At 54.9% G+C, this 23747-nt stretch overlaps 6 protein-coding genes across 6 annotated transcripts; 4 read left to right on the top strand and 2 right to left on the bottom strand.

Annotated features, from left to right (window-relative positions):
• Positions 1 to 5: 5 nt before the first annotated feature.
• On the top strand, positions 6 to 4424 carry UMAG_02456 (uncharacterized protein; the record flags this gene model as incomplete). The annotated part of the gene is made up of 1 exon (XM_011390437.1): positions 6 to 4424. The coding sequence occupies one exon, from the start codon at positions 6 to 8 to the stop codon at positions 4422 to 4424; it is 4419 nt and encodes a 1472-aa protein (XP_011388739.1).
• A 512-nt stretch (positions 4425 to 4936) lies between these two features.
• Positions 4937 to 6262, top strand: UMAG_12191 (uncharacterized protein; the record flags this gene model as incomplete). The annotated part of the gene is made up of 1 exon (XM_011390618.1): positions 4937 to 6262. One exon carries the CDS (start codon positions 4937 to 4939, stop codon positions 6260 to 6262), a length of 1326 nt encoding a protein of 441 aa, XP_011388920.1.
• A 1382-nt stretch (positions 6263 to 7644) lies between these two features.
• UMAG_02454 (uncharacterized protein) lies at positions 7645 to 14307 on the bottom strand (the record flags this gene model as incomplete). The annotated part of the gene is made up of 1 exon (XM_011390436.1): positions 7645 to 14307. One exon carries the CDS (start codon positions 14305 to 14307, stop codon positions 7645 to 7647), a length of 6663 nt encoding a protein of 2220 aa, XP_011388738.1.
• Positions 14308 to 15185: 878 nt separating this feature from the next.
• UMAG_02453 (putative superoxide dismutase SOD2) lies at positions 15186 to 15869 on the top strand (the record flags this gene model as incomplete). Its single annotated transcript, XM_011390435.1, has 1 exon — positions 15186 to 15869. One exon carries the CDS (start codon positions 15186 to 15188, stop codon positions 15867 to 15869), a length of 684 nt encoding a protein of 227 aa, XP_011388737.1.
• Positions 15870 to 16009: 140 nt separating this feature from the next.
• Positions 16010 to 17734, bottom strand: UMAG_02452 (uncharacterized protein; the record flags this gene model as incomplete). The annotated part of the gene is made up of 1 exon (XM_011390434.1): positions 16010 to 17734. The coding sequence occupies one exon, from the start codon at positions 17732 to 17734 to the stop codon at positions 16010 to 16012; it is 1725 nt and encodes a 574-aa protein (XP_011388736.1).
• A 4065-nt stretch (positions 17735 to 21799) lies between these two features.
• On the top strand, positions 21800 to 23307 carry UMAG_02451 (uncharacterized protein; the record flags this gene model as incomplete). The annotated part of the gene is made up of 2 exons (XM_011390433.1): positions 21800 to 21987; positions 22140 to 23307. The coding sequence occupies 2 exons, from the start codon at positions 21800 to 21802 to the stop codon at positions 23305 to 23307; spliced, it is 1356 nt and encodes a 451-aa protein (XP_011388735.1).
• Positions 23308 to 23747: the final 440 nt, after the last annotated feature.

Raw genomic sequence — 23747 nt, 5'->3', positions numbered from 1 at the left:
GCACCATGACGACCCGTAGCACCAAAAGCACTCCAAGTCGTTATGTCCGCGAGCCCATGACCGATGGCGATGTCTACGTCTTTCTACTTCAGGTGGCCTATCATGCGCATCTCGCCCAAGCACGCAGAGCCGCCAAGGCCAAGGCGCGAGAGAGCCTTGCTGCCACCTCGGCAGCATCCGCATCAACCTCGACATCAGCTTCAAAGAAATCGTCCGACTCAGCGTCCAAATCTGACAGCTGGATGGGCTTTGCCGGCCTCGCCGATATGGTTCGAGATGTCGGTGGCTCCTCAAAATCCGTCCGCTTTCCCGAAAAGCTGATAAAACGTCTCAACGACCGTCTCGAACTGATCGCAATGGGTCGTGACACCAACTACAAGGATCAGAGCTTGCGACAGACCATTGGCATCTTTTACGGCACCTTCAAGGAAGTCTCTTTTCAGAAACAGATGAAGGAAAATCGCAAGATTGAAGAACTCATCCTCATCTTTGTCACCACCGCACAAGCAAGCCTGAAAAAACGTTCCGTAGCCGACGAGTGGAAGCAAGAACTCAACAACCAGGTCGGTCACTTTGTCAACATTGTTCGCGAATGTCTCAAGACTGTCAGTGGTGTCTCTAGAGAGCTCACAGATCGTCTCGAAGGATACTCGGCCAAACTTGCTCCCACCTCCGCTTCCACCACAACCACCACGTCGACCTCACCAGCCGTCTCATCAGGCTCAAACGGATATGCGGCTGCCAAAGAGTACATCAACCCGACTCCCACCACTGCCAGTCGTCGAACCAGCTCCGCCAGCACTCTGCCCACCCTCGCCTCCAACCCGCTCGCCGAGTCCAACATGGTCCGCACCGTCGGCGCTCTCTTCTCTGTCGACCTCAACCAACTCAGCCAGGACGTCGAATTTATCAAAAAGACGTGCACCGAGCAAGCTGCCATGACCGATCTCAAACGATGCGTTAAAAATATCAACCTTCAACAACCTTGGCCAGGGCGTAGCCAAGATTTTGCTTCCGAAGAGGCTTTTCAGCATTGGAGAACGCAGGAGCTCTCATCTCTGTCGCAGATCATGATGGAAATGTGCCAGAACAATCCAGAGCTTCTCAAGAGCACATCCAGCGACGTGCCCGGTCACTCTCCAACCCGTCCTTCAGCTTCCAGGCCCGACTCGTACGGTGCGGCTGGCGCAAGCGGAACACCTGGCGCCGAAATTCCACCAGAATCAACGACGCTGGATTCCGAGTTTGCCGCTCTGTCTGTCGATTCGGCCGACGAAGATGCCTTTGCGTCTTTCGTCTACATCCCTCCCGATCCTCGTGCATACTATCACCGAGCGCTCGAAATCTGCATCGATTTTGATCTTGAAATGATCAAGCACCAGCCCGAGGAGGAGGAGGTATCGCTCAGCATCCTTTCCAAGAGCCACGTCGACTTGCTCGCCGAATGTGCCCAACGTTGGCGTCTTGCCACCCCCTTTCTCGGCGTATCCAACTTGGAGGTCATCAAAGCCAAGTACGACAACGGCGAGGTGCCGCTTGATTGCGTCTCCGAGTCGCTCGGCTCGGTCTCGCGCACGCTTTCCGAGATTGACTTTGCCGATTGGATGCTGCAAGAGCAAGCAAAACTTGTCAAGCTCTACACGTCGCTTTCCGAGTCGTTCCTCCGCTATCTCTACGAGGCCTTCCAAGATCTCCACAATGTCGAGCCAGACGAGATTCAGCCTTATCTCCTCCTCCTGCAAGACCTTCACGCTACAGGCTTTGTTCGCAACGAGAGGAGACTGGAAGCCGAAACCATCGCTCTCGAGTCGCATGTCGAGGAGCTCAAGGATGCGGTATGCATCATGGCAATTCACCAGTACACCGCCAAGACCACCGAGCTCTTCTCGCAGATTGTGACAAACGAGGTGGTACCGCTGGTGCAACTGCTCGACTGGTTGGAGAAAGGCGCCAAGAGGCTCGACAAGAAATATCCCGAGCCTCTCCTCCAGTCGGTCGATCCCGTCTCACTTGTTCTGGAAAAGCAAGTCCCCCTGTTCCTGGACGATCTCGAGTCGATGAAGCAGCAGGTCGTTGATCATGCCACACGCGAGCACGAGCCGCTTGCTTTTGAAGACATCTTTACCCTCTACAACCGTGTCAAGACACTGATGCGCATGCATGCCGCCTTTTGTCCCAACGCTGACCTCACTTTCAGTCTCACCGACTGGTTCGAGCCACACATTCGCCATTGGCTCATCAACTCGGAGAAGAAGACGGCCGAATGGGTGCACAACGCGATTGCAAACGACTCGTTCACGCCCATCGAAAGCCAAGGCGCCGTTCACAGCAGCAGCATCGATGACCTCTTTGGAGCTCTGCAGCAGCCGGTCGACTTCATCCTCGGTCTCAAGTGGCCTGATGCGTACCAGAACGCACGCTTCCTTACCACGCTGGCCAAGATTGTCAGTCGCGCAGTAGAGCAGTATTGCAGCCGCGTAGAAGAGATGTTTATGGAGGAGATGTTCCCTCGCGCAGCAGAAGACCAAGACATGGCGCAGAAGCAATCAGCCTGGATGGTGAAAGCCAAGCAAACCATTTCCGGCGAGAAGAGAGTCGAACCTTTCCACTTTCAAGCGACGTCATGCGTGCGTCTCAACAACATCGAGGCTGCGCGAGTGCTTCTCGACAAGCTCTACCAGAAGATCGACGCAGACAAGCAGGCAGAGATTGTCAAGCGACATGCGCCGGAAACACCAGCTAAGCGCAGCCACAGTCGGTTTGTGTTTTCGATCAAGATCGTGCTCGGCGAGAATCTGCAGCCGATCCGCGATACTGGCGTGAATTCTCGCATCGACTCGTTTGTCACGCTGAGTGACGAGAGAGGTCAGAAGATCGCCAAGACGCGCACGATCTACGAGACCTCTGAGCCACGCTGGGACGAGGTGTTTGACGTACATGTCGAGCAGCCCATGTGGTTGGCCGCGACGGTGTGGGACCGCAAATTGGTGGGAGACCACAACCTCTGCGGCCGCGCCTACGTGCGTCTCGACCCGAGGTACTTTGGCGACTTGCTATCGCATGAGCTGTGGATGGACCTCGATACGCAGGGCCGGCTGCTGTTGCGCGTTAGCATGGAAGGCGAGCGTGACGACATCCTTTACCACTTTGGCAGAGCATTCCGTTCGCTCAAACGAGCAGAGAGCGACATGGTGCGTATCATTGTCGACAAGATGTCGGTGTTTATTCGACAGTGCCTCTCGCGCTCGTTGCTGAAAACGCTCGTCAAGACGAGTGGTATCGATCTGACCAAGGCACTTGGCAACGTCAAGGCGCTCTATGCCTCGGCGCTGGCTAGTACAAACGTCAACGCTTCCATGATCCCGCCCGTCGAGCCCGAAGCCAAGCCAAAGAATCGGCCGGCGCAGCTGACCGATCATGAGATCGAAGCCGCGATTATTCCGCTTCTCGATTACCTGGATGAGTGCCTCGCTACTCTGAAAGGCAGCTTGTCGGAAGACGAGGCGCTGTTGGTGCTAACCAAAGTGTGGAAACAAGTGCTCAACATTATCGAATCCATCCTGGTTCCGCCTCTGTCCGATTCACCGTCTTCTATGCAGCAATTGTCAGACAAGGAAGTGGACATTGTGTTCAAGTGGCTCGGCTTTCTCAAGAACTACTTTAACGCGTACGATGCCGAAACCGGTGTCACACACGGTGTACCGCTCGACGTTTTGCAAGGAGCAAAGTACCGTGAGATGCTGTCGTACCTGCTGCTGCACGATCAGTCGACGGATGAACTGATGATGGAGTGCGTTCGCGGGATGCAGGCCAAGATGCGGCGTGCGGCGACGCAACGAGGCGCCAAGAACAAGTCAGTGCTGCACCAGCGCTCGTTGGGGACGATCAAGAAGCGCAAGCAGGAAAAGAAGGAGGAGGATTCAGACGTCGCAGCGAATGGATCGTTGGATATGGCGATGAAGCTGCTGCGAATGCGGCCAGGGACGGGCGACTTTTTGCAGCAGCAGATGGCGACAATGCATACGCTCCAAGTTTCGGCTGTAGGTGCGAGCCCGGCTAGGAGCAGTGCACCAGGTACGCCTGCAAGCACCACTATCAGCCCGAACGTACGTGTGGCCAAGAGAGAAAGTCAGCTCCCGCCCATGCCCCAAGCAGGTCTGGCTGGACCAGCGAGCATCGACGTCAAGCGTCAAGCGTATCAATTGAGAGACGATCCCATGCCCACCCTGCCAGCTGCATCCAGAGTGCCAGATTCGGCAAATACGTCCTCGATGTACGCTAGCTACTCTGCCAACCAGCCGGATACGCCGACCAGGAGGAGCTCGAGGCACCTCGATGCTCACAACAGCGCCAGCGCGGCCAAGAGCGCTAGATCGCCAGGTGGCTCCGAATCCGTGTACGATCGCATATCCAGGCAGTTGTAAACGCGCTTCTTGACGCAGAATGCCAGTCAACGGTTGGATTCGTGATCTCAGCTACAAGTTGCGCGCCAGTCACGAGTGTGATGCAGCATCTTCTGCACACGGTACACAAGCGCGCGTGAGAGTCACAGTCACAGAGTGAGCAGCGAGACACACACTGGTGAGCCGTCCAGCGTCCAGGCACGAGTCGTGAGTCGTGAGTCACGAGGGTGAGGGTGAGGGTGAGGGTGAGGGTAAGGGTGAGGGTGAGGGTGAGTGTGAGTGTGAGTGTGAGTGTTGATCAAGTTGTATCGGAATCGGAATTCCGAGTCGTGAGGTGGGTGGTTAGCCGGCTCGTGACTACACACTGTGTGAGAAGCAGATCGTGGATTTTAAATTTGTCACGATTCACGATTTGTGATTTTTTACCGTTCGTGGTGGGTCGGCTGGACGGGTATCCTTGACCACTCCACACGCTCACGGCTCTACGCTACGAGCTAGGATCGAGCACACAGGATAGCAGACAGAGGGTCGGGATGGCGAAAGACGTATACGCTGGGATCAGGGCAGTGAGCGCACGCAAACCAGGTGGTAACAAACGCAAACATGGCTCGGATTCGGACTCGCTCGGAGCAGCCGCAAGTGCGGGAGAGGTGAAGGACACGACGCGGACGCAGCTGCACGACATCCTGTCTTCGCTCACGAGCATGGAGCGGAAAGGCAAGCACAAGATGAGCGAGAAGGAGCGCGAGGCCGAAAGAGATGCGAAACGGGTGCGAAATAGGCCGGCAGAGGTGTCTGCGTTGGAGCTATTGATGGCGGGATCCGAGCGCAACGACGGCTGGAGTGCAAACGGAGGTGCGTCTGTGTTCAAGACGAAACATAAGGATGCCAAGACGGGTATGCGAGCAAATCGATTGGATTCGGTCGGTGGTGGGAAGCGTAACGCTGGGACTGTGGACCAGAGAGATAAGCACTTGGGCAAATGCGAGAACGAGAGCAAGTGCACGAGTCAAGACGAACGCGACGTGGGTATGGCAGCCGCAAAGTCTACACGATCACACATGCCAAGCGCGACGGGATCGCCAGGGCCGACCGACGAAACATCACGTAGCGTGTCAAGATCACCGACACCAACGACGCCATCGAGACGTATGTCAGCAGACACAGACCAGCCTTGTAGCACCACTGGCGCGCAAATCGACGTAGCTGTGCTCGTCAAGACGTACAGAGCACAACTGCGCGATTTGGGCAGTGTGGTAGCTGCGCTGGAATCTGAACTAGAGCTGATGGACCGAATGTGGTACAAGAACGCATTGCAGTTCCACTCGGCGCTGTGGTGGCGCAGCTTTGACGGTGTACGACGATGGATGCATCGTCTTATGCGTGATCGTAGCTCGTCGCTCCGTAACTGTGCAGCGTCTGCGGACGAGCGACAAAGTCTATCACGCACAGTGATCCATGATCTCACTAGGCTGTACTGTGAGCTTGGTGGTGCGCAACCAACTGCCAGCGTCTCATCAATCGCCAATTTAGCAGCTCGACCAAGCGCAGCCAGCGTGCACGCGTACCTCTGCTCGCCCTGCGCGCGCGTGCGCCTCGAATCCACCCTACAACGTCTCTCGCAGCTGCACTCTGTATGCACTCTGCTCAAACACCGGTGTGTAACAGCTGCAAAACTCTTGCTTATCCACCTCAACACTCCGCCCGCTCCCACATTTGCGCCTTTGGTTACCACACTTGTCGCGCTCATCGCAAACGTGCATACGCAGATCGACAAGCTCGTCGCCAGCGATGCGCGCGGCCGCGTAAATGAGCTGCTCCACTTGATGCATCAGTTGCCACAAACGGCGCGTACGTAGCTGCGCTCGTCGCCGACGCCGACGACGTCTTTCACTTATCAGAGCACTGCAAGCGACCAGCGGGACAGGGAAATGGATGCCACGATCGTGTGAAGGCCGCAGTGCGTACGACAGCGGGTTGCGCAACGGTAGGAGCGGCTGGACGGATCGACGCTGCAATGATGCGGCGCAGCTCGCTTCTGGACGCCAGCACACCTCGTGAGCGTTGTGGTCACGTCGAGGTTCGTCTGCAGTGCCAGTGCAGCGCCGACGCTCGACTGATCCCCAGACCACAACGCACATGTGTAGCAAATCACGAATGTATTCGACTGCAGCTGGGCGAGCCAACGCCTAGATAGATCACTGGCGATTACGTCGACCGAGCAGAGTGCAGTCCAGCCCATCCGCAACAAGGACAGTGCTGTCTTGGGCTACGCACCACCTGCGTGTGACAACCGCCTTACCGACGCGTGCCACCTTGCGGCGCTACGACGCCTGTACCAGAAATCATGCATACTTGACACTTGGCCGCTGTACCAAAACGAGGTCTGGACAACCAAACACGAATCACGAATCACGAATCACGAGTCGGACTTGGGCTGTCATCATGGTTGGAATCAGAATCAGACCAGCAGACCATCGGTCACGCCCGTGGTCCGCAATCACGAATGCCGCAGACAACTTTGCACCCGCGTCCAGCGCACACGCACACGCACACGACACTCGTGACTGTGAATCGTGATACACACTTGCATTCGTACGCACGCTCACGCCTCACTCTCGATGTTGGGCGAGTTATCCAGCTTGGCACTGAGCCGCGCCATGGCCGCGGCATACTCGGCGCGCAGCAAGCTGATCACGTTTCGATGTTGGGCGACCAATCACGAACGAATCGGACTTGGGCCGTAATCATGGTTGGAATCAGACCATGTCCGCAATCACGAATGCCGCAGACAACTTTGCACCCGCGTCCAGCGCACACGGGGTCCTCGGAGGATACCAGCCGTTTGGGTAGTCCAAGCCTCATACAGCACAAGGCAAGGTCCTGATCGTTGATTGGGCTCATAACCTGTTGTGATTGGTGAATCTTTAGCAAGCGCTATATGGTCAAAGTCTCGCTTTCCTTAGACAGGCGAGTTGGCACTGAGTAGCTCGAGCATCACAATCGTGAATCGTTTGGAATGCATTTCGACAGTCACAGAGTGATTTTTGGACAAGCGACTAACTACAAAGTGTGAGCGTTTCCTCGGTATTTATGTACATGAGCTGACTCGAGTATCCTACATGAGCTTCTCCCTATACGTCAGCTCCTCCTACAACTGGCCACGTGCGTGACTCACGCACACGCACACACGACAGTGTGAATCGTGATACACACTTGCATTCGTACGCACGCTCACGCCTCACGCCTCACTCTCGATGTTGGGCGAGTTGTCCAGCTTGGCACTGAGCCGCGCGATGGCCGCGGCATACTCGGCGTGCAGCAAGCTGATCACGCCTGACGCAGCGAGCGCTGCGTGTAGATCGTCGAGCGTTGACCTGCAGAACGAGAGGTACGCTAGCGGACTCGAGCTGGAGCTCGTGCCGCTGCTGCTGCTGCTGCTGTCCAGGTGTGTATCGTCAACATAAGCGCGGATCGCCGAGAGCAAGGCAGAGAGGATCGAGTAGGCTGTTCCTATGCTAGTCGTCTTGTTGGCGAGTGTCGAGCCGAGGACAGTGTACATGGCTCTGAGCAGCGCCTGGCGGTGCTGTGTGAATGAGTCGAGGTCTAGGCTGTGCAGTTCCGCCTGTGCATCCTCGCCTACTGGCGCATCTTGCCTTTCTCCAGTGGCTGACGAGCCGCTGATGATGCTCCTCCACTCCACCGCCAACAAAGGCAGCAACGTATTCGGCACACGCTTCACCTTCTTCGCCACCTCCATCAACGATCGTGTGTACACATCTTGTACCGACAACACGCGAGCCACCGCCGTCTGAATCCACACTGCCAAAAATTCCACCTCGTACTCTCGCCGCTGCACCGCTGCTGCGTCGAGAGTGAGAACATTCTGCAAAAACCTGAGCCCAACGTCTCTTCGCCCGCTAGCGTCGTCGATTCGTTTCCATGACTCGTTTCCGAATCCAAGATACGAGCTCCACTCTCTGAGCCCGTTTGTCACCAGCACCTGAGCACACCCAGCCCAGCAATCAACCACCAGTTCCAGAAACTGCCGTGCTTGCGCGGTTTTGAGCAGTCGATCCATTCGACTACGCGATCCCCCGTTCGCACCGTTGCCGCCTTCCGGTAGCTCGTCGAGACGCTGAGTGACTCCAAGGCTCATATCGACCGAGCCCGTGACGGCAGCTTCCATTCTCCGATCCGGATGATAGATATTCGACAAAAGCTGGAAGAGCGAAGGCGAGATAGTGCTTTTGATCAGCTCGCCAAACTCTCGATCCCACCTTTTTTTCTCGAGTGCAGCAGCGGCAGCAGCAGCAGAGACAGCTTCACTGGCTTGCGTTTCAAGCCGCGTCCCTCTCGCGTCGCATGCCGTGCTTCCATCAGCTCCATCCAACAGACGCGCAAGGAGAGGATCCTCAAAGTCAAAATCGTCGTCGGCTTCGAAAAGCTCTGCAAAGCTGTCCTGGCTCTCCTCGTCGCGTGCTTGCTGCATGTGCTGTTTTTGCTGCAAAGTCGCTGACTCTACGTCGTTCGCGTCGGCGTGATTGGTATTTGCTTGATCCTCAGTTGTCAGAGCAGGTTGCAGGACTCGCATACGTGCCAGCAAAAATGTTTGAATGCATTTGAGCACTTCCTGCCCAACGCGCGGTTCCAGTGAGATCTGCGCTTCGAGCATCTGCTGCGTCCAAGCCGGAGATAGAAGCAGCTGGTCCGGCAGCCGCTGATCAGACGTCTGTACTCCATGATTGTCCCCACACAAATCTTCGCGACGGATGACGTGTTGAACAGATCGCAACGCCACAACAAGAAGCCTGGTAACCTCTTCCTTCCTTCTTAGAGCAGCCTGCCGAGCTGGTGCATGTTCAAAGATTGCTGCCATACGGATGGCATCAGCTCGAGACGACGCTTGAGCGCCTCGCTGTCGTAGGGACTGCTGCTGCAATTGATGGCGTTCGTACTGGTTGATGGTCGACTCGATCTCCTCGTACTCGCGACGCAGAGCGCTGATTGTTTCGCCAAACCACTTGGTCACCGGACACAGATCCAGGCGGTGATGCCGAAAGATCACCGCCACATACATCATGGCTCGAATACAAGTGACTTGACTAACAAAATCGGCATCCTTGAAAGCTGGCAAGAAGCTCTGAATTTGTCGAAGACGTTGAGGTGAAGAGGTGGGCACAAAGTGCAAAAAGAGCATGACGACAGTGTAGTGGTTGAACAGCACGGATCTCTGCGAGCTTGTCGGTACATCGGAGCGCGTGAACGGCATAACTCGTACTGGAGTCATCCTCGAAAAGAGACGAGAGATGCGGCGGTCGCCATCCTTTGGATCGAGTGCATGTTCGCGCAGCTCTTGACCTGCACGCGCAAGCAGTCTTACGAACAGATGAAAGCTCGGATCCTGCGTGGCTTCGCGATCAGCTACATCGGCGATGGACAGTTTTTCGACATCAAAATCACGAAGGAACGCCACGAAATCGTGCTCCGTCTCGGTCGGCAAGTCGGCGAGCTTGTGACTGTTAAAGATATCAAAGAGACGCGCGAGTGTGACCTCTGCGCCTTGCATGGTCCAGCGCCACTCCGACACCAGGAGACAGCATCGTTGCAGTATGATCCGAACGTAAGCATCCCGTTTAGCTAGTATGTGCCAGCCCATAGCCATCTCCTTGCTTTCGTCTGACCGAAAGACAATGTAAGATAGCGCTCTTGCCACCAAGGGCCAGCATTCGCGAAGTGAGGGCGTAGCTTGTGTTTGCCCGTTCGCTGAGACTTGTGACAAGCTGCCAAGTGCAAACAGACAATACCACAGACTCTCGGAGCGCAACAGAGGCGCTCTTTTTGGCATCGACTCGTCCCAACGCTGGAAGGCTACCTCGAATTGAGTCCAGAAAAGACGACCGTCTACGATTCCACGGCTGTGTTCGAGCGAGCTGAAAGCGTGAATGACGCCGAGCCACATTGCCGTAGTGTCATCGATCGATTGAGCTACATCGTCGTCCAGAACCATGTTCAGCGAGGAGGTATGAATGTCGGTGGTGGAGCAGCCGGTCATCGCTGCTTTTCGTACATTTCGAATTGATCGATGAAGTCCATGGTGCAGCAACAAGGCCATGAGAGTGCGGCCGTAAGACAGCAGGCTCTCCACTGTCGGTGCATCTGGTTCGAGAGCATTGTTGATGTCCGAGTCACAGATGGCCATGGCTCGCCAACATAGCTCGAAGCGCATCCACGCCAGTTGCAGACAGATCCGTTTGCGATCCTCGCGGCAAGCCTTAGAGGAGTGTGTCGAGTCATGCAGAGAAAGTGCAGAAGCTTGCAGCTGCTCCAGCCTTTCGAGAATCGTGCGGTAGCTGCGAAAAATGGATGCAAAGTCGGTGCGTCCATTCTCGGCCCTTTGGGCCTGTCGCACCATCCAGCAACCTAGAAATACGCCAGTGTCTGCGATGAGATTCCTCGCATATCGCCTCGCATCGGCACCCGATCCATCCTGACCTTCTCCCAGGCTTCGGCCGACCCGAAGTCGGAGATTGTCGACAAAGAAGGGCAGTCTGCTGGCCAGCGTATCGTGATCCATGTCGATGTCAAGCGTCGTTTCTTCAAGACGCAGAACGTCTCCGAACCAAATTCGAGGAATGTGCTCCCGATGAAGCAGTCGGTCTGACAACGCGAGCAGATCTGGAAGACGAGCAAGTAGCGATGAGCCCTCCGCATTGAGCTTCTGCCCATCGGTGAAAGGATGCATACCAAAATCCAAGCTGATGCCTTCAAAGTCATCCCAAACGTCGTTTGCCCCGACATCGGATACGGCGGCTTTGGCCAGGTTAGGATTGTGACTGGTGCTGGCGCGGACTTGGACCGTTTGTAAGGATTTGCCCAGCCGAGGACGCGTTGGCGTACCCGGGCTCCGGTCGTTCACTGCATGGAGCCTAGCCAGGCCGGCAGAGTTCGAAGAGGCTGATGGAGACGTACGAAGGCCTCGAATGGGCGAGGATACGGCTTCGTTCGTCGTTGACAAGGACGAGACTTGACGTGCGCCTACAGTTGCGCGGGTCCGCGGCACAGCAAGACGAGCATCGGGGAGAGGAACCAGAGTCGAGTCCTTTACAACGCAGCTGAGCACTTGCCATTCACCATCGTCGTCAGATGCATCCTCGTCGCCTGATACATGGTCTATTTTGATTCCTTGTGGTGCAAATCGAGCTCTGGTCGGATTGGCAGCGAAGAGAACGTCGTGCTGATCCAGATCGAGTCGCGGCCGCACGCGCGGTCGTACCAAAGGCGGATTGCGTAGCACTGTGGGACCTCTTGCAGTGCTGTAATTGGTCGCCCGGCCGACTCTTGGGTCCGTTTTTCTGCGCTTCTTCTTTCTTTTTGGCAGCTGCTGGGCGTCTTTGTTGCTGACATCGATTGTGATACCTTGATCAAGACGTTCGTTCTGATCAATTTCGCGCAGATGCGATCGAGATGAGCCCGTCGCACGCTCTCGAAGTCGATGAGCGGAAACAAAGCCATCCAACCGAGCCTGTCGATGCTGCGAAACGCTCTTTCGACGGTGGACTGTTGATTTACTGCTTGGTTTCCGACCGCCAGTGCGGCTAAGCATTCGATCAATAGCGTCTCGTTCACGATAAGGAACGTACGAGTCTAAAGGGTTTGCGGACCACCACGGAGCAGGTGAGTCATCCACCTCTTCCGCCTCTTTGTTTCCGTTCGAAATATTCTCGTCAATGGGCAGCTGCGCAGTCGTTGGACCAGGCGACAGTGAGGATACTGAAGACGCTGAAGAGGAAGACAAATCAGAGTCTGGTTCAATAAGCAAGGCATTGCTGCCATCGAGACTGTCATGGCGACGAAGCCTTTTTCTCGTTTGTCCTGGCTGCAAATCTTGGTCGTCAGATATTTCGATTGTCTCAGCAGATTCAGCTTGGGCTCGCTCGGTGTGGCGACGAGCTGATCCATTGTCGGCTGCATTTCCAGACGACGAAGAGGAGACGTGCCCGTCCGAATGATAGGCTTTGCCGTGCCTCATTGCCCTGAGATCACGAATGTGCTTGCGCGCCATGCCTGCAGGCATCATCTTTTTCAATTGGCGGAAGCGACGTTCATAGTCGGTACTGTCACTGCTCGAACCATCGCCAGACCATCGACTTCTTCGCTTTGGTTTTGTAATGACCGGGACAGGTTGGGGGCGTTCGTCTTCTGAGGAATCAACGATGGAAGCGTCGCAATTCGTTGGGCCCCGCTCTCCTGCACCCATTGCCGCTTCGCTGTCCGATGGTGACAAGGCGCGCAGGGGCGCTTTCCGGCGAGCGGGTGCCGGCAATGGTATTACATCGTCCTCGTCAGCTCTATGAAAATCAGGACCCTTTTCTTGCCTCGACTGGCTGTGCTCGTATTCTTCTGCCATCGTCCGGGAGCCTTTGTATGTAGTATGCCTTGAGGGATCGAGATCTGTTTGTCTTGAGGCGCTCTTTGATTTTTTCGCCAACATCTCTGCCAGCTCGGGCAGTCGGTCGCTTTGCGATGGCGAAGGAGATGACTGACGAGCATTTCCACGCGGGCTGATGGAGTCAATCTCGAGTGCCGAGACCTCTGCCGCCACTCGTGGCAATACTGAGACAGGCGGCGAAGATAGCGCGGAAAGCTGCTCGTGGTCAGCTGGAGAATTAGGTTCGGAACTGGGAATTAGCCACTGACTCTGTGACTCCTCTAAGCCGTGAGCTCCTTGGACCTCGCGTTGGGCGCGAGCAGCCTCTTCGGTAAGTCTTTTGCGCTCTTGGCGATGCCATTCCCTCTGGCTCACAACGGCGTCTTGCCAGTCGTTGCGAATCAAAGCTCGTTGGTAGCGTATAGCTTCTAGCGTATAAGGATTGAGCTGGGCCGCATTGCGAGCTCGGAGTTGCCGTCGAGGTGGCGTGGGAGGTTGGGCAGCAGCAGCTCTGGCTATGCGTTCGTCCTCGATAATGGGATTATCATTGAAATGTGATGCAGTGCCAAGTGCTTGGTGAGGTATTGGCGGAGGCGGTTGTGGCGCAGCATCACGACCAGAATTGCAGAGAGACGGAATTTCAGGAGTTGGTGAAAGGGTAGGTAGCCGATGAGAAGCTTGATCGTCTCGCTCTTCTCCTGTCTTGTAACTTTGTGCTTCATGACCCGAGACATAATCGTCTTCGAGATTGATGGGTATCGGCAGGGTTGTTGGAGCATCGGTGCGCGGAGCATCTCCGGGAAACAGTCCAGAATTGGAGTGCAGCGTCGGATTGGAAAGTGGAGTACTTTGACGGGATACGACTAGGCTCTCAGCAAGAGATAGCGTAGTATCGCTTTGTTGGGATTCTCTCCGCGACCTACCTTGACGGCGAATCGTGATGTCCACTGCTTCATCAGGTGCACTGACGTCTTGTTTTGCGGTTGAGTTTCGCTCTACAGGTCGATCACGGCCGTCACCTGTTGGCTGACTTAATATACAGCCCGTTTCAACCGAGATGGAGCGCAAAGGCGGCGATTCTGATCGTGACCGTAGAGGTGCTGTCGATACAGAAGGAGCGGATGTTGCTGGGGCTCTTCTATCTCTCGGGGTGTTTGCGGTTGGATCCGTGGTCAATGCAGTTAACGGCGCAGAGACTTCTGTAGATGGATCGGATGAGTAGCTTTGCGATCGAAGGGCTGAAGCGTGACGGACAGGTAGGGTAAGCTCGTGGTCCTCGTCATCGTCGTCGCCACCATTTGGGATGCTACGAGAGTTTTGCCTCAGGCTCCTCGCTGAGTCCAGGCTAGATCCGATCTTGTCGGACGACTGGGAGACGAAGAAGACATCTTCGTCATCCGAGGTGGGCACTACCTCTCGTGTCAGTCTCGAAGGGCCAGCCTGTGTTTGTGTGATGTGCGCCTGCTCGAGCATGCGTGCATGTCCGTTGTGCGCTGACGGAGCGATCTAAGGCGGGAGTGGGAGCAGCCTACGATTGCGGTTTGCAGGACATGGTCGTGAGACCAAGTATGGAAAGGAGTCAAAGATCCCCTTGGCAGCTAGTCCAGGTATAGATGACGATGATGTTGAGAGAATGGCTGAGTTGCGAGCCGGTCCTTTACCTATGATGGCCAACACGGCGATCTGATGAACCGTGAAACAGCATCGGCTACTACAGCCACGAGCGACAACAGCACTGTGTCGTAAGTCACGAGTCGTGAGTGTTGGTTGCTCTTTGGGTTTGCTTGACGATTTTTCCAGCTGAAATTACAATTTACGCGTCGCGAAAGTGAGTGAGTCGTGAGTGTCACTTTCACCGATGCAACTCTATCGGCGCAGCACTCCGATCGATCTTGGTGCACGCAACTTTTCATTTCACCCTCACGACTTACTCGTGACTAACTACTTGATAATTAATCACGAATCACGAATTTGCGGTTGCGTCAAAACACATTTTGTGCAGTCGCACAAACCACACCGATCGTATGGGTATGAGTAATCGTGAATTTGTGCTTTGTTGGTGGACTTTTTCCATTTAATCGTGAATTGCAAAGAGTGGAGGTCGTGGGTTGTTTGTCAATCGTGAATCACGAAATCACGAATCGTGAATGGATGTGCACAGACTCACGACTCTTGACTATGCCCGTTAGGAGCCGAGCGGAAACGTGTGGAAGCTCGGATGCTGACTCGCGCACGGCGCTGTCAGTTAACTTACGACTCGTGACTGTTAGTAGGTTCTGGCATACATCTCTGAACTTGTCTGTTTCCCATCATCAACTCGAATAACAAACACGTTCCATCAAGTTGATACAATGCTTCGCACTGCCCTTACTCGATCGTCCGGAGCCGTCAAGGCGTCGTCGCGCAGTTTTGTCGCCTCTGCCCCTGCGGCCGTGCGAGCCAAGCACACGCTTCCCGACCTGGCTTTCGACTACGGTGCACTCGAGCCCGCCATTTCATCCAAGATCATGGAGCTACACCACACCAAGCACCACCAGACCTATGTCAACGGTCTCAACCAGGCGGAAGAGCAGCTCTCTGAAGCGATCCACAAGAAGGACGTCAAGTCGGCAATCGCTCTTCAGAAAGCGATCAACTTTAACGGCGGTGGTCACATCAACCACACTCTCTTTTGGGAGAATCTGGCCCCGCAGAAGAATGGCGGTGGTGAGTTGAGCAGCGGCGCTCTCAAGGACGCTATCGACCGAGACTTTGGTGGTTTGGACCAGCTCAAGTCCAAGTTCAATGCTCAGATCGCTGCCATCCAGGGTTCCGGTTGGGGTTGGCTCGGCTACAACCCGCAGACCAAGAAGCTCGACATTGTCACTACCGCCAACCAGGACCCTCTGCTCTCGCATGTGCCTCTGATCGGTGTCGACGCTTGGGAACATGCCTTCTACCTCCAGTACCAGAACGTCAAGGCCGACTACTTCAAGGCCATCTGGGACGTCATTAATTTCAAGGCTGCCGAGGAGCGTCTCAAGAAAGCTCAGTAGATTTGCTCTCTTGTCTCGAACCAAACCTGCTGTAATGTCAACCTGATTCCTCGCAAATAAGCTAAGCTGCAAGATCCGCCAAGCCTTGGTTGCCGTCGTGTGTTTACGTGAAAGCAGGTCCCAGAGCCTAAGCCTAAGGCCTAGAAGGCGATGACATCGGCATCACTGCCAACTTGATCCTCGTCCGTGTTGGACCACTGCATGCTAAAAGCGAGAGCTACGAGCGCTGCCTCTTTCCTCCTCTGATCAGCGTCTGTAATATTTCGCACTCTCTGTGCGTGCATCTGCAACTGTTGGAGTTGTGAGGCGAGATCTCCATATGTGCTGTTCGACCGAGTTGCTGCTCCAGGTGGATTCGCCTCGATTCGAGCTGCTGCAAGTCCGCCAAACAGGTGGTTCTGCATCTGTGAGATGTCGTCCATTGTTGGAAGGTCGTCGACATCGGCGCTGGCGTTTTGCGATGTCGATTGAGTAGCGTCGCTTAGAGCGGACTGGAATGGAAGAAAGTCGTCAAAGTCGTCGTCAAATCTTGCATCGGCGCTTTCGGGGTCAGCAGCCGACTTGGGCGGGGGTGTTGAAGCTGGCCATGACGGATCTTGTGACTCGAGAAACGCTTCGAGTTGTGCAAGGTCAGCCGCTCGGGCGCCGTCATTCGCCGAGAGGAACAGCTTGGCCAGTTGCTCGTCGAGATCGCTTGCATCGGCATGGGCGTTCGAATCCAGCATAGGAAAGCCAGTATTATCGCTGAAGGAGTCGCCAATAGTTGCCAAGTGGTGACGCAAAGAGGAAGGCTCGAGAGCACTTTCGGCACTGTCTTGTATCGCCTCGGCTGGATCTGTATCCTCCTCGTCGCCTTTAAACCTTCCGACAGCGCTATCTGAGAAGCTCGGGTGCGCATCACTGCTGGCGAAGAGGGCTGGACCCGTTTCGAGTGAAGCATTCCGGTTTGACAGAGATGCAGTTTGATCCTTACGTATAAGGCCGTTCCACATGTGATTCATGAGCGCCTCGCGTATGCGCTCGATACCGTCCTTGTCGTCGTCTCGATCCGTGTCGTAGACGCTTTCGGCGTCATTGGCATCCAGGCTTTGCGCGCCTTCGGAGTCGTTCGCTTCGAGCTCGTCGATCGGGATGAATTCCCAGCCATGATCCGCGTAGAGCGCAACAAGGTCACTCGATCGGGCCATTGTGCTCGCCTGTGATGTCTGTGGACGATGCAACGAATAGCTCGCAGGACCATCCTCTAGCGCAGTCACAAGCTGTGGGTGAGACGAAGTGATGAGAGATACACCAGCGACGATGCTGATATCCGTATCGAAGCCCGATGCCACCGTAGACTCCAAGCTTGCCGCCAGAACACGATGGTATTCCAAGCTGCGGCTTCGATCAACGACTACGAGATAGGCAGGGTATGCCTGCGAAAGGACAGTGCCTTGGCTCGGTTCGACGATTCTGTTGGACATGCAAAGTGCTTCCTTGGTTGCTTTGAGCGCTACGTCTGCATCATAGTATCGATTTGAGATGTGGTAGGGAAGCGACGTATACCAGCCTTGCTGTTCAATGTCGGTAGCAGATCTGGCAGGAGCAGTGTAGGTGAATGAGCTCGAGCCTTGTTCACTACCGGCGTCTGATTGAGCATCTTGATCTATGCTTCTCAGCGTGTCGATGCTGTTAGAACCTTGTGCGATGGCAGTGATCAAATTTGATGCTGCCGCGGCCAAGGAGCGAGCCGTAGCTACTGTCGAGATAGAGGAGGAAGCAGAAGTGCCTCGACTTGTCGTTGTAGATTGCTCAATGTCAACAGGCACAACAGCCACCGTGTTGAGCGTGTCTCGATCTCCATTTGCTGTTGGTGCGATTGCCATCTTGACGGTCTGCGTCGTTAGATGGTGTGCTGTGGAATTGGCCAGATGCCTCGATGATAGCAGACAAAGCTTCAAAGTGGTGCGTGTTGCATTCCCATTCGTAAGGGTCCATGCAGCCCGATGAGACGCCGATGACGCCGATCTAGAACCCCATAATTCTTTATAGATGGACACGGAGGCGATAAATACTCACGACTCTGTGGCAGGACAATTTATGAATGAATCCCCAAAAAAGAAAGTGGAAGGCAGAAAAGAGACGGAAATTGCGACTGAAAAAATCACGAATCACGAATCACGAATCACGAATTGTGAATGAACAACGGACCAGATATGAGTTTAACAGTGTGATTGGATGACTCACGACTTGTGAATCACGAATCTTGAATGTGGACCGTGGACACGTGAGCACAGATCACGCAGTTCATGCATGCCCAGAAGCTGGGAGGAGTTGCAAACCCACGCGAGCGTGAATCACGAATTGTGCTCTGACGGAGTTTGTCCCGTTGGATCTGAGATTCGCCCAACCACATGTCAGCGTCACGAAGCAGGCGCTTCGACTGCAGTCGGACCAGACCGTGTCTCGGGCATATCCCAACACTGCAACGGCTCGCATCCTCGGTGCAAAGTACTGAGGTACTGAAGATCTCCGACGGGCGAACGATTACACGACCCGACGCGACACGACATGACACGACGCGGTATCTGTCAGATTCACGATTATGAAGCTGGCGTCACACTCGCAACTTGACACAACCATACAGTCAGGCATCAAACTCTCTACGTGTGCCTAGGGCGAGCTGCGACGTGTTGTTCACAGGCAGCTACAATGGCCGGAGAATTGCTGGAGGTATCCATTCAGCTGTGAATGTTCTTGGATGCAGAAGTGACTAGGATCTGTCGACTCGAGTTATCCGAAGTGCCGAGCAAACTACCCAACTCTCACTGACACGTACACTATCTCACAACTGGATTCTGGCGCGCGTCGAATTTGATCTGAGCTCTTCCCACCTCATGTTGCACGTATCATGCGACAGCTCAGATTCTGGTCCGAACTAGTCCCGAGTCCAGGACAGGTCTAGGTTGCTAAGCAACATAGCCAAGACGGCTGGATTGGGTTGGGACGTGGATTGGACACGAAGCCTGCGAAGTTGCGCCAGAAAAAATGTGTCTAAGATCTCAGAAAACAAGTGCGAATCACGACATGCAGAATCGCTTGATGTCTCACCCCCACGAGCGGACGAGGTGGTTCGGCTAAGCACCTCTGGTTTTCTTGACATCCGTCTTTCTCCTTGGTAACACATTATACTTGCACGCCGTGAATCACGAATATCAAATTCCGCTTTTCGAGGTCTATCATCTGCCCATACTCTGACCGTGGAGTCGACAGAAACCAGTCGTGAGTCACAAAATGTAATTTTCAGCCAGTCAGTCTGGGAAACCACGAGATGACGGGGCGGAGTATCGTATTTCAATGTCAGCTCGGTAACAATCACGAACGATTCGAGGTGCAAAACTTTTCTCGATCAACAGAGCTTGCGTGCAAATGCAGCTGGAAAGATTCGCGAGTCCGAGCCATGTCGCAATGGCGCTTGGGCTGGCCGTGGGAAGAAGGGGATGGTGGCATTAGGCGGACCGTACAAAGTAGTCAAGTGAACCGACGGGGACGTTTGCCGGAACAAGCATTCGTGATTCGTGATTCGTGATTCGTGATTGGCGCCAGATCTTTGAATCACGGCTTTGCACACGTCGGTTGCAGAAAGGGAGACAGCGTCGCCCCTGCCAGAAAGCAGAGATGACCCATGAAACACCTCGAATCTGGACATACTCTAGCCGTCGTGAGTGCGAGAATCCCGTCTGTCAACAATACTTACGATTGGCTAGCCAAAGCCAAACTGTGTTGAGCGCGCAAGACCAGCTGCTCCTTTCACACCCGTTGGCTTCTCGGTCTGTCCGCCCATCCAGTTGCACCACAGTTGCACCAAGCACTAGAGCGGCAATTTTCCCCGCCAGACGAGTCCCTGCGACACTGATCTGCACAGAGAAGTAGCACATGCTTGCTGTATGCACAGAGACGACAAATTCTGCCTATGGAGGAGGTCTCCCTGCTCTGCTCGAGTCGAGCAGCCTCGAGGCTTGGTTTGTGAGTACAACGAGCGTCATCCGTAGCCGAGGACTTCAAGTTTACACCTCGTCAGTGCGGCCATAGAACGTGTAGAAGGGTCTCGATTCATGCTCCACGCATCTGCAGCTAAGTCTCGCCAAGCAAAAAAGAGGAACAACAGCCTCGTGCTCATCCGAGCACACTGCAACTGTCGGATGCATCTCGATGTCTTTAAGCTAAACTGCTGCGCAGCTACGCAGCTACGCAGCTACACAGCTGCCAGCCGACCAGGCACCCAGGTCGTACCGGTTTGATTTATTTATACAAATAGCGATGCTACGGTTGTATCGCGACTAGCACTAGCAGAAATGCATTCAGCAGCCTCCTTCACAGGTGGAAAGCACGTCTCGATCCAGAGACTGGAATGCTGCCTTGTCGGTGGCGTCTTCGAACAGGTCACGCGCTTTGTGGCGCTTGCGGTTGTTGTCGATGTTTGGAGACTCGACAGCCTATGCACGGCTTCACAGCATCAGATAAAGTCTCCCATAAGCAAGCATTGGACCCCAAGTTAGAAATTGTAATCAAGAATGCGGCTAGAGCTGAGAGACGCTCCAGTTTTCGCTCGGCGGAAATGATCTATATCACAGCTGGCTTGACGGTGAACGACGGTCCGATGATGGAGAATGGCAACTATTCACGATTGTAGCGCAGCAAACGACCGTAAAGCTAAACAGCGCTTGAAGAAGCACAGACGAGTGCAGCCTCAAGTTGTCGTCAACCGCTCAGGTATCCCGGGTGGTATCGCCTGAAGTCAGCGTGGATAAGGTGTGCTAGCAGAACCGCTCTCCTCCTCCTGTAGTTCGCCCACACTCGAGTGAATTTCTGGTGGTTGCTGCAGTTGCTTTCCTGGCTTTGGGAATTTGTCTACATCGAGTGTCTGATGCACACTGCACGCTTCCAGATCCGGTACTCTGGCTGGCTGGTAAGCACATCCACATTTTTCGCAGCTGAAAGAGCCATGAAAAGCGAGAGGCTTGAGGTGAGACAGCTTCTCGTCCGTGCTCACGACTGCGTTGTCTCGAAGCGGAAAAAAGGGTAACAGCTGGGCGGCTTATCGTCCGCAGGTTTCACATCAGGTAGCCCGTGACAGTGACTGCAGTGAAGGGTGAGTCGTCAAGCAGCAGCAGAGTCGCCGTATCCAAGTCTTGATGCTTTTTTCCTAACGTTGCTAAATCGGCACCCGACTCTACCTGATAGCACACCCAAACCTCGACGGTTGACAGTCCGATGCTAGCCTCATCGTATCCTATCGCAGCCGGACGAGTTTGACTCCGTTGCTATCTGCATGCTTGCACTTCCAAAATCATGGCCAGATGGCTCTACCAACGCACAAGCTTTCTTCTAGTCACGTTTCACAAATTTTACGGGGCTGAGGTCCCCCAGTGTCTCACGCCTCCTTGGCCCTGAGGGATTTCGGTGTGGAGCAGTCAAAAGCTCAAAGCTGCTTGCGCTGCATCTGCTGCATCCGCTGCATCCACTGCAGCTTCTCTCGCTGCCACACCAAAGAGTTCCACTCTCATGCCCTCGTGTCATAGAACTGACCTTCAGTTTTACGACCTTTGTCTGCAGCACTGTTATATAGCGCTATGGGAGATATCGGAAGACGTTTCTGTCCTACCTCCGTTTCTATCCTGCTCGCCATCCTCATTCTTGTCCCCTTCCGTATGCTCATCGCGTAAACTTTCTTCGCTGTTGACATCTACCGTACTTTGCCACCACTTCAAGACTGGCACAAGTGTGATTCTACATACTCGACCCATCCGCTTGTGTGCTGGAACCGTTCGAACCGTATCGAGTTTGGTTGCTGCCAACGCAAAGGCTTCAGTCTCGTCACACAGTTACGCCATCTCTCTGCATTTGCACGTCAAGGGTGAGCGAGCGAGCGATCGTCGCGACTAGCAGCTATGGCGCCTTATCAGTCGGTGTCGGGCGCTTGGCAGCTTGCTTTGACCTACTCGGACGATCGAAGGCACGACGATCATCACTCGGGGGACGCAGGCGTGGATGGATGCTCGACGTCGCGCAGTCAGTCTTGCTCTAGCGGCGGCAATAAACGACGCAAAGAGATGGCTTGCCAGTGGTGTCGCCATAGGTGAGTTGCTTGAAACATGTCTCGCTCAGCGCGCGTTTCAGCGAGGCGTACGCATGACGCATGACGCTTGACGCGTCGCCACGGATCTCGGATACTGACTTGTGTTGGGCAATACTCTCTCACCCCGGCCTCTTGTCTGGTTGGCTCGACAGGAAGATACGCTGTACCGGGGGTCTTCCATGCGATAGCTGTGAAAGACTTGGCAAACACTGCGTCTACGTCAAGGTGCCAAGGGAAGTGAACGATCAGCTTCGTAAAAAGAAACGAGCGAGGCAGCTCCAAAAAGACGCCGAAAGGGCAGCGGCTCGTAACGCCTCTCACAGTAACCACAGGATCCAGGCTATGCATCCTTACTGGCACAGCGATGATTTTGCGCCTGGCACATTCAACTGTTCGCGAAGCGCGTCAGCGGTGAGGGGCGAGATGTATGGAAGTTGCGACGCTAGCAGCGGCAGAATTTCACTCGGGGCGACGGCACCTCGTTTGCCCGAGGTGCATCCTCATGCGGCGAGCAGCGCGGATGGGGTCGGTATGATGGCGGCGCACGCGCACCAAGCATACGGCAGTGGCGCAGTGAGCGCCAACGCGGGGTTGGATGTAGGCAGCGGATCAAATGGCTCGAACAAGGGTTTGGTGACAGCCGCGGCTACAGCAAGAAGCGTGTCGAGCGCACAGACGTATGCACAGAGGTCGAGCATCGACGCTACATCGTACTCATCTTGGCCGGCTGAAGCTCGATCGTGTTACGATGAGCGTTTTTCGGAGCCAGGCTGGTATAATTCTGACATGGAGGCAGCAGGCATCATGCGCACAGAGGCGCGATTGAGCTCGGCGGACTCGAACAAGTACGCTGATGAACAAGCGGTGCGGACTACTGTGCACGGCGCATTGGCAGCTACACAAGAGAATATGTGGACTGGGGCGGGAGCAGCGTTTTTCAGCGCGCACGATGAGGGTAGCGTGCGTACAGCTTGGTTGTCGGCTTACGCGGTCGCGCAGTGTAGTGAGTCGCCGCAGTCGTCGTACAGCCTGAGGAGGACGCCGAGGAGTAACTACACGTGCTCGCCGGTGCCGACGCTGGACAGGACGGCGGGGAGCGTGGGCATGCGCGCTTCGCCTGCCATGCTGTCGGATACCGAGATGAGCAGCAGCTCACAACACCAGTACGACTATCTGGCTGACCCGTCCATGCCGGCAGGTCAGATGAAGCTTGCGCACATGGACATGGACGACGTGACGCATGGCTTCCGGCGTTGGCAAACTGCTCGTTGTACCAGCGACGCCTATACAGCTGCTGGGCACCTCGAGTGGTCGGGCTGACTCTGGCTCGACCACAATGCATCCCGAGAAGCAGCTGCCAAAGGGCGGGATCCCATCGCGCACATCTACATGGACTCAGCCACCACTATCCACGAATGCACTTGCCACTCACCACTCACGATGCTTGTCCAACTTTTTTTTCGCCAGCCTCGTCGTGACTTGTAGCTACTGTACGTCTCAACGCGCCGTCTCTCAGCGACGACGCGCTTGGTCGGTCTTTTGAATTCGCAGTCACTGAAATCATTCACTGAAATGCCAGTCACTGATCGAAATTTCACTCAGATTGTTCACGCCTGGCGAGCTGACGAGATGATAACTGTGCGACCAGAAGCCAAACGGCTGTAGGCGTTGATGTGTCTTGTCTTTCACTAGCGCCAAAGCCAAGGCCAAATAGGTGAGGTAGGATTGCACTAGACTTGGTTCAACATAGGGGAGAATCC

This window comes from Mycosarcoma maydis, chromosome 5 (assembly GCF_000328475.2).
Source record: "Mycosarcoma maydis chromosome 5, whole genome shotgun sequence".
NCBI lineage: Eukaryota > Fungi > Basidiomycota > Ustilaginomycetes > Ustilaginales > Mycosarcoma > Mycosarcoma maydis.
This window is presented reverse-complemented; position numbering and strand designations above follow the sequence as displayed.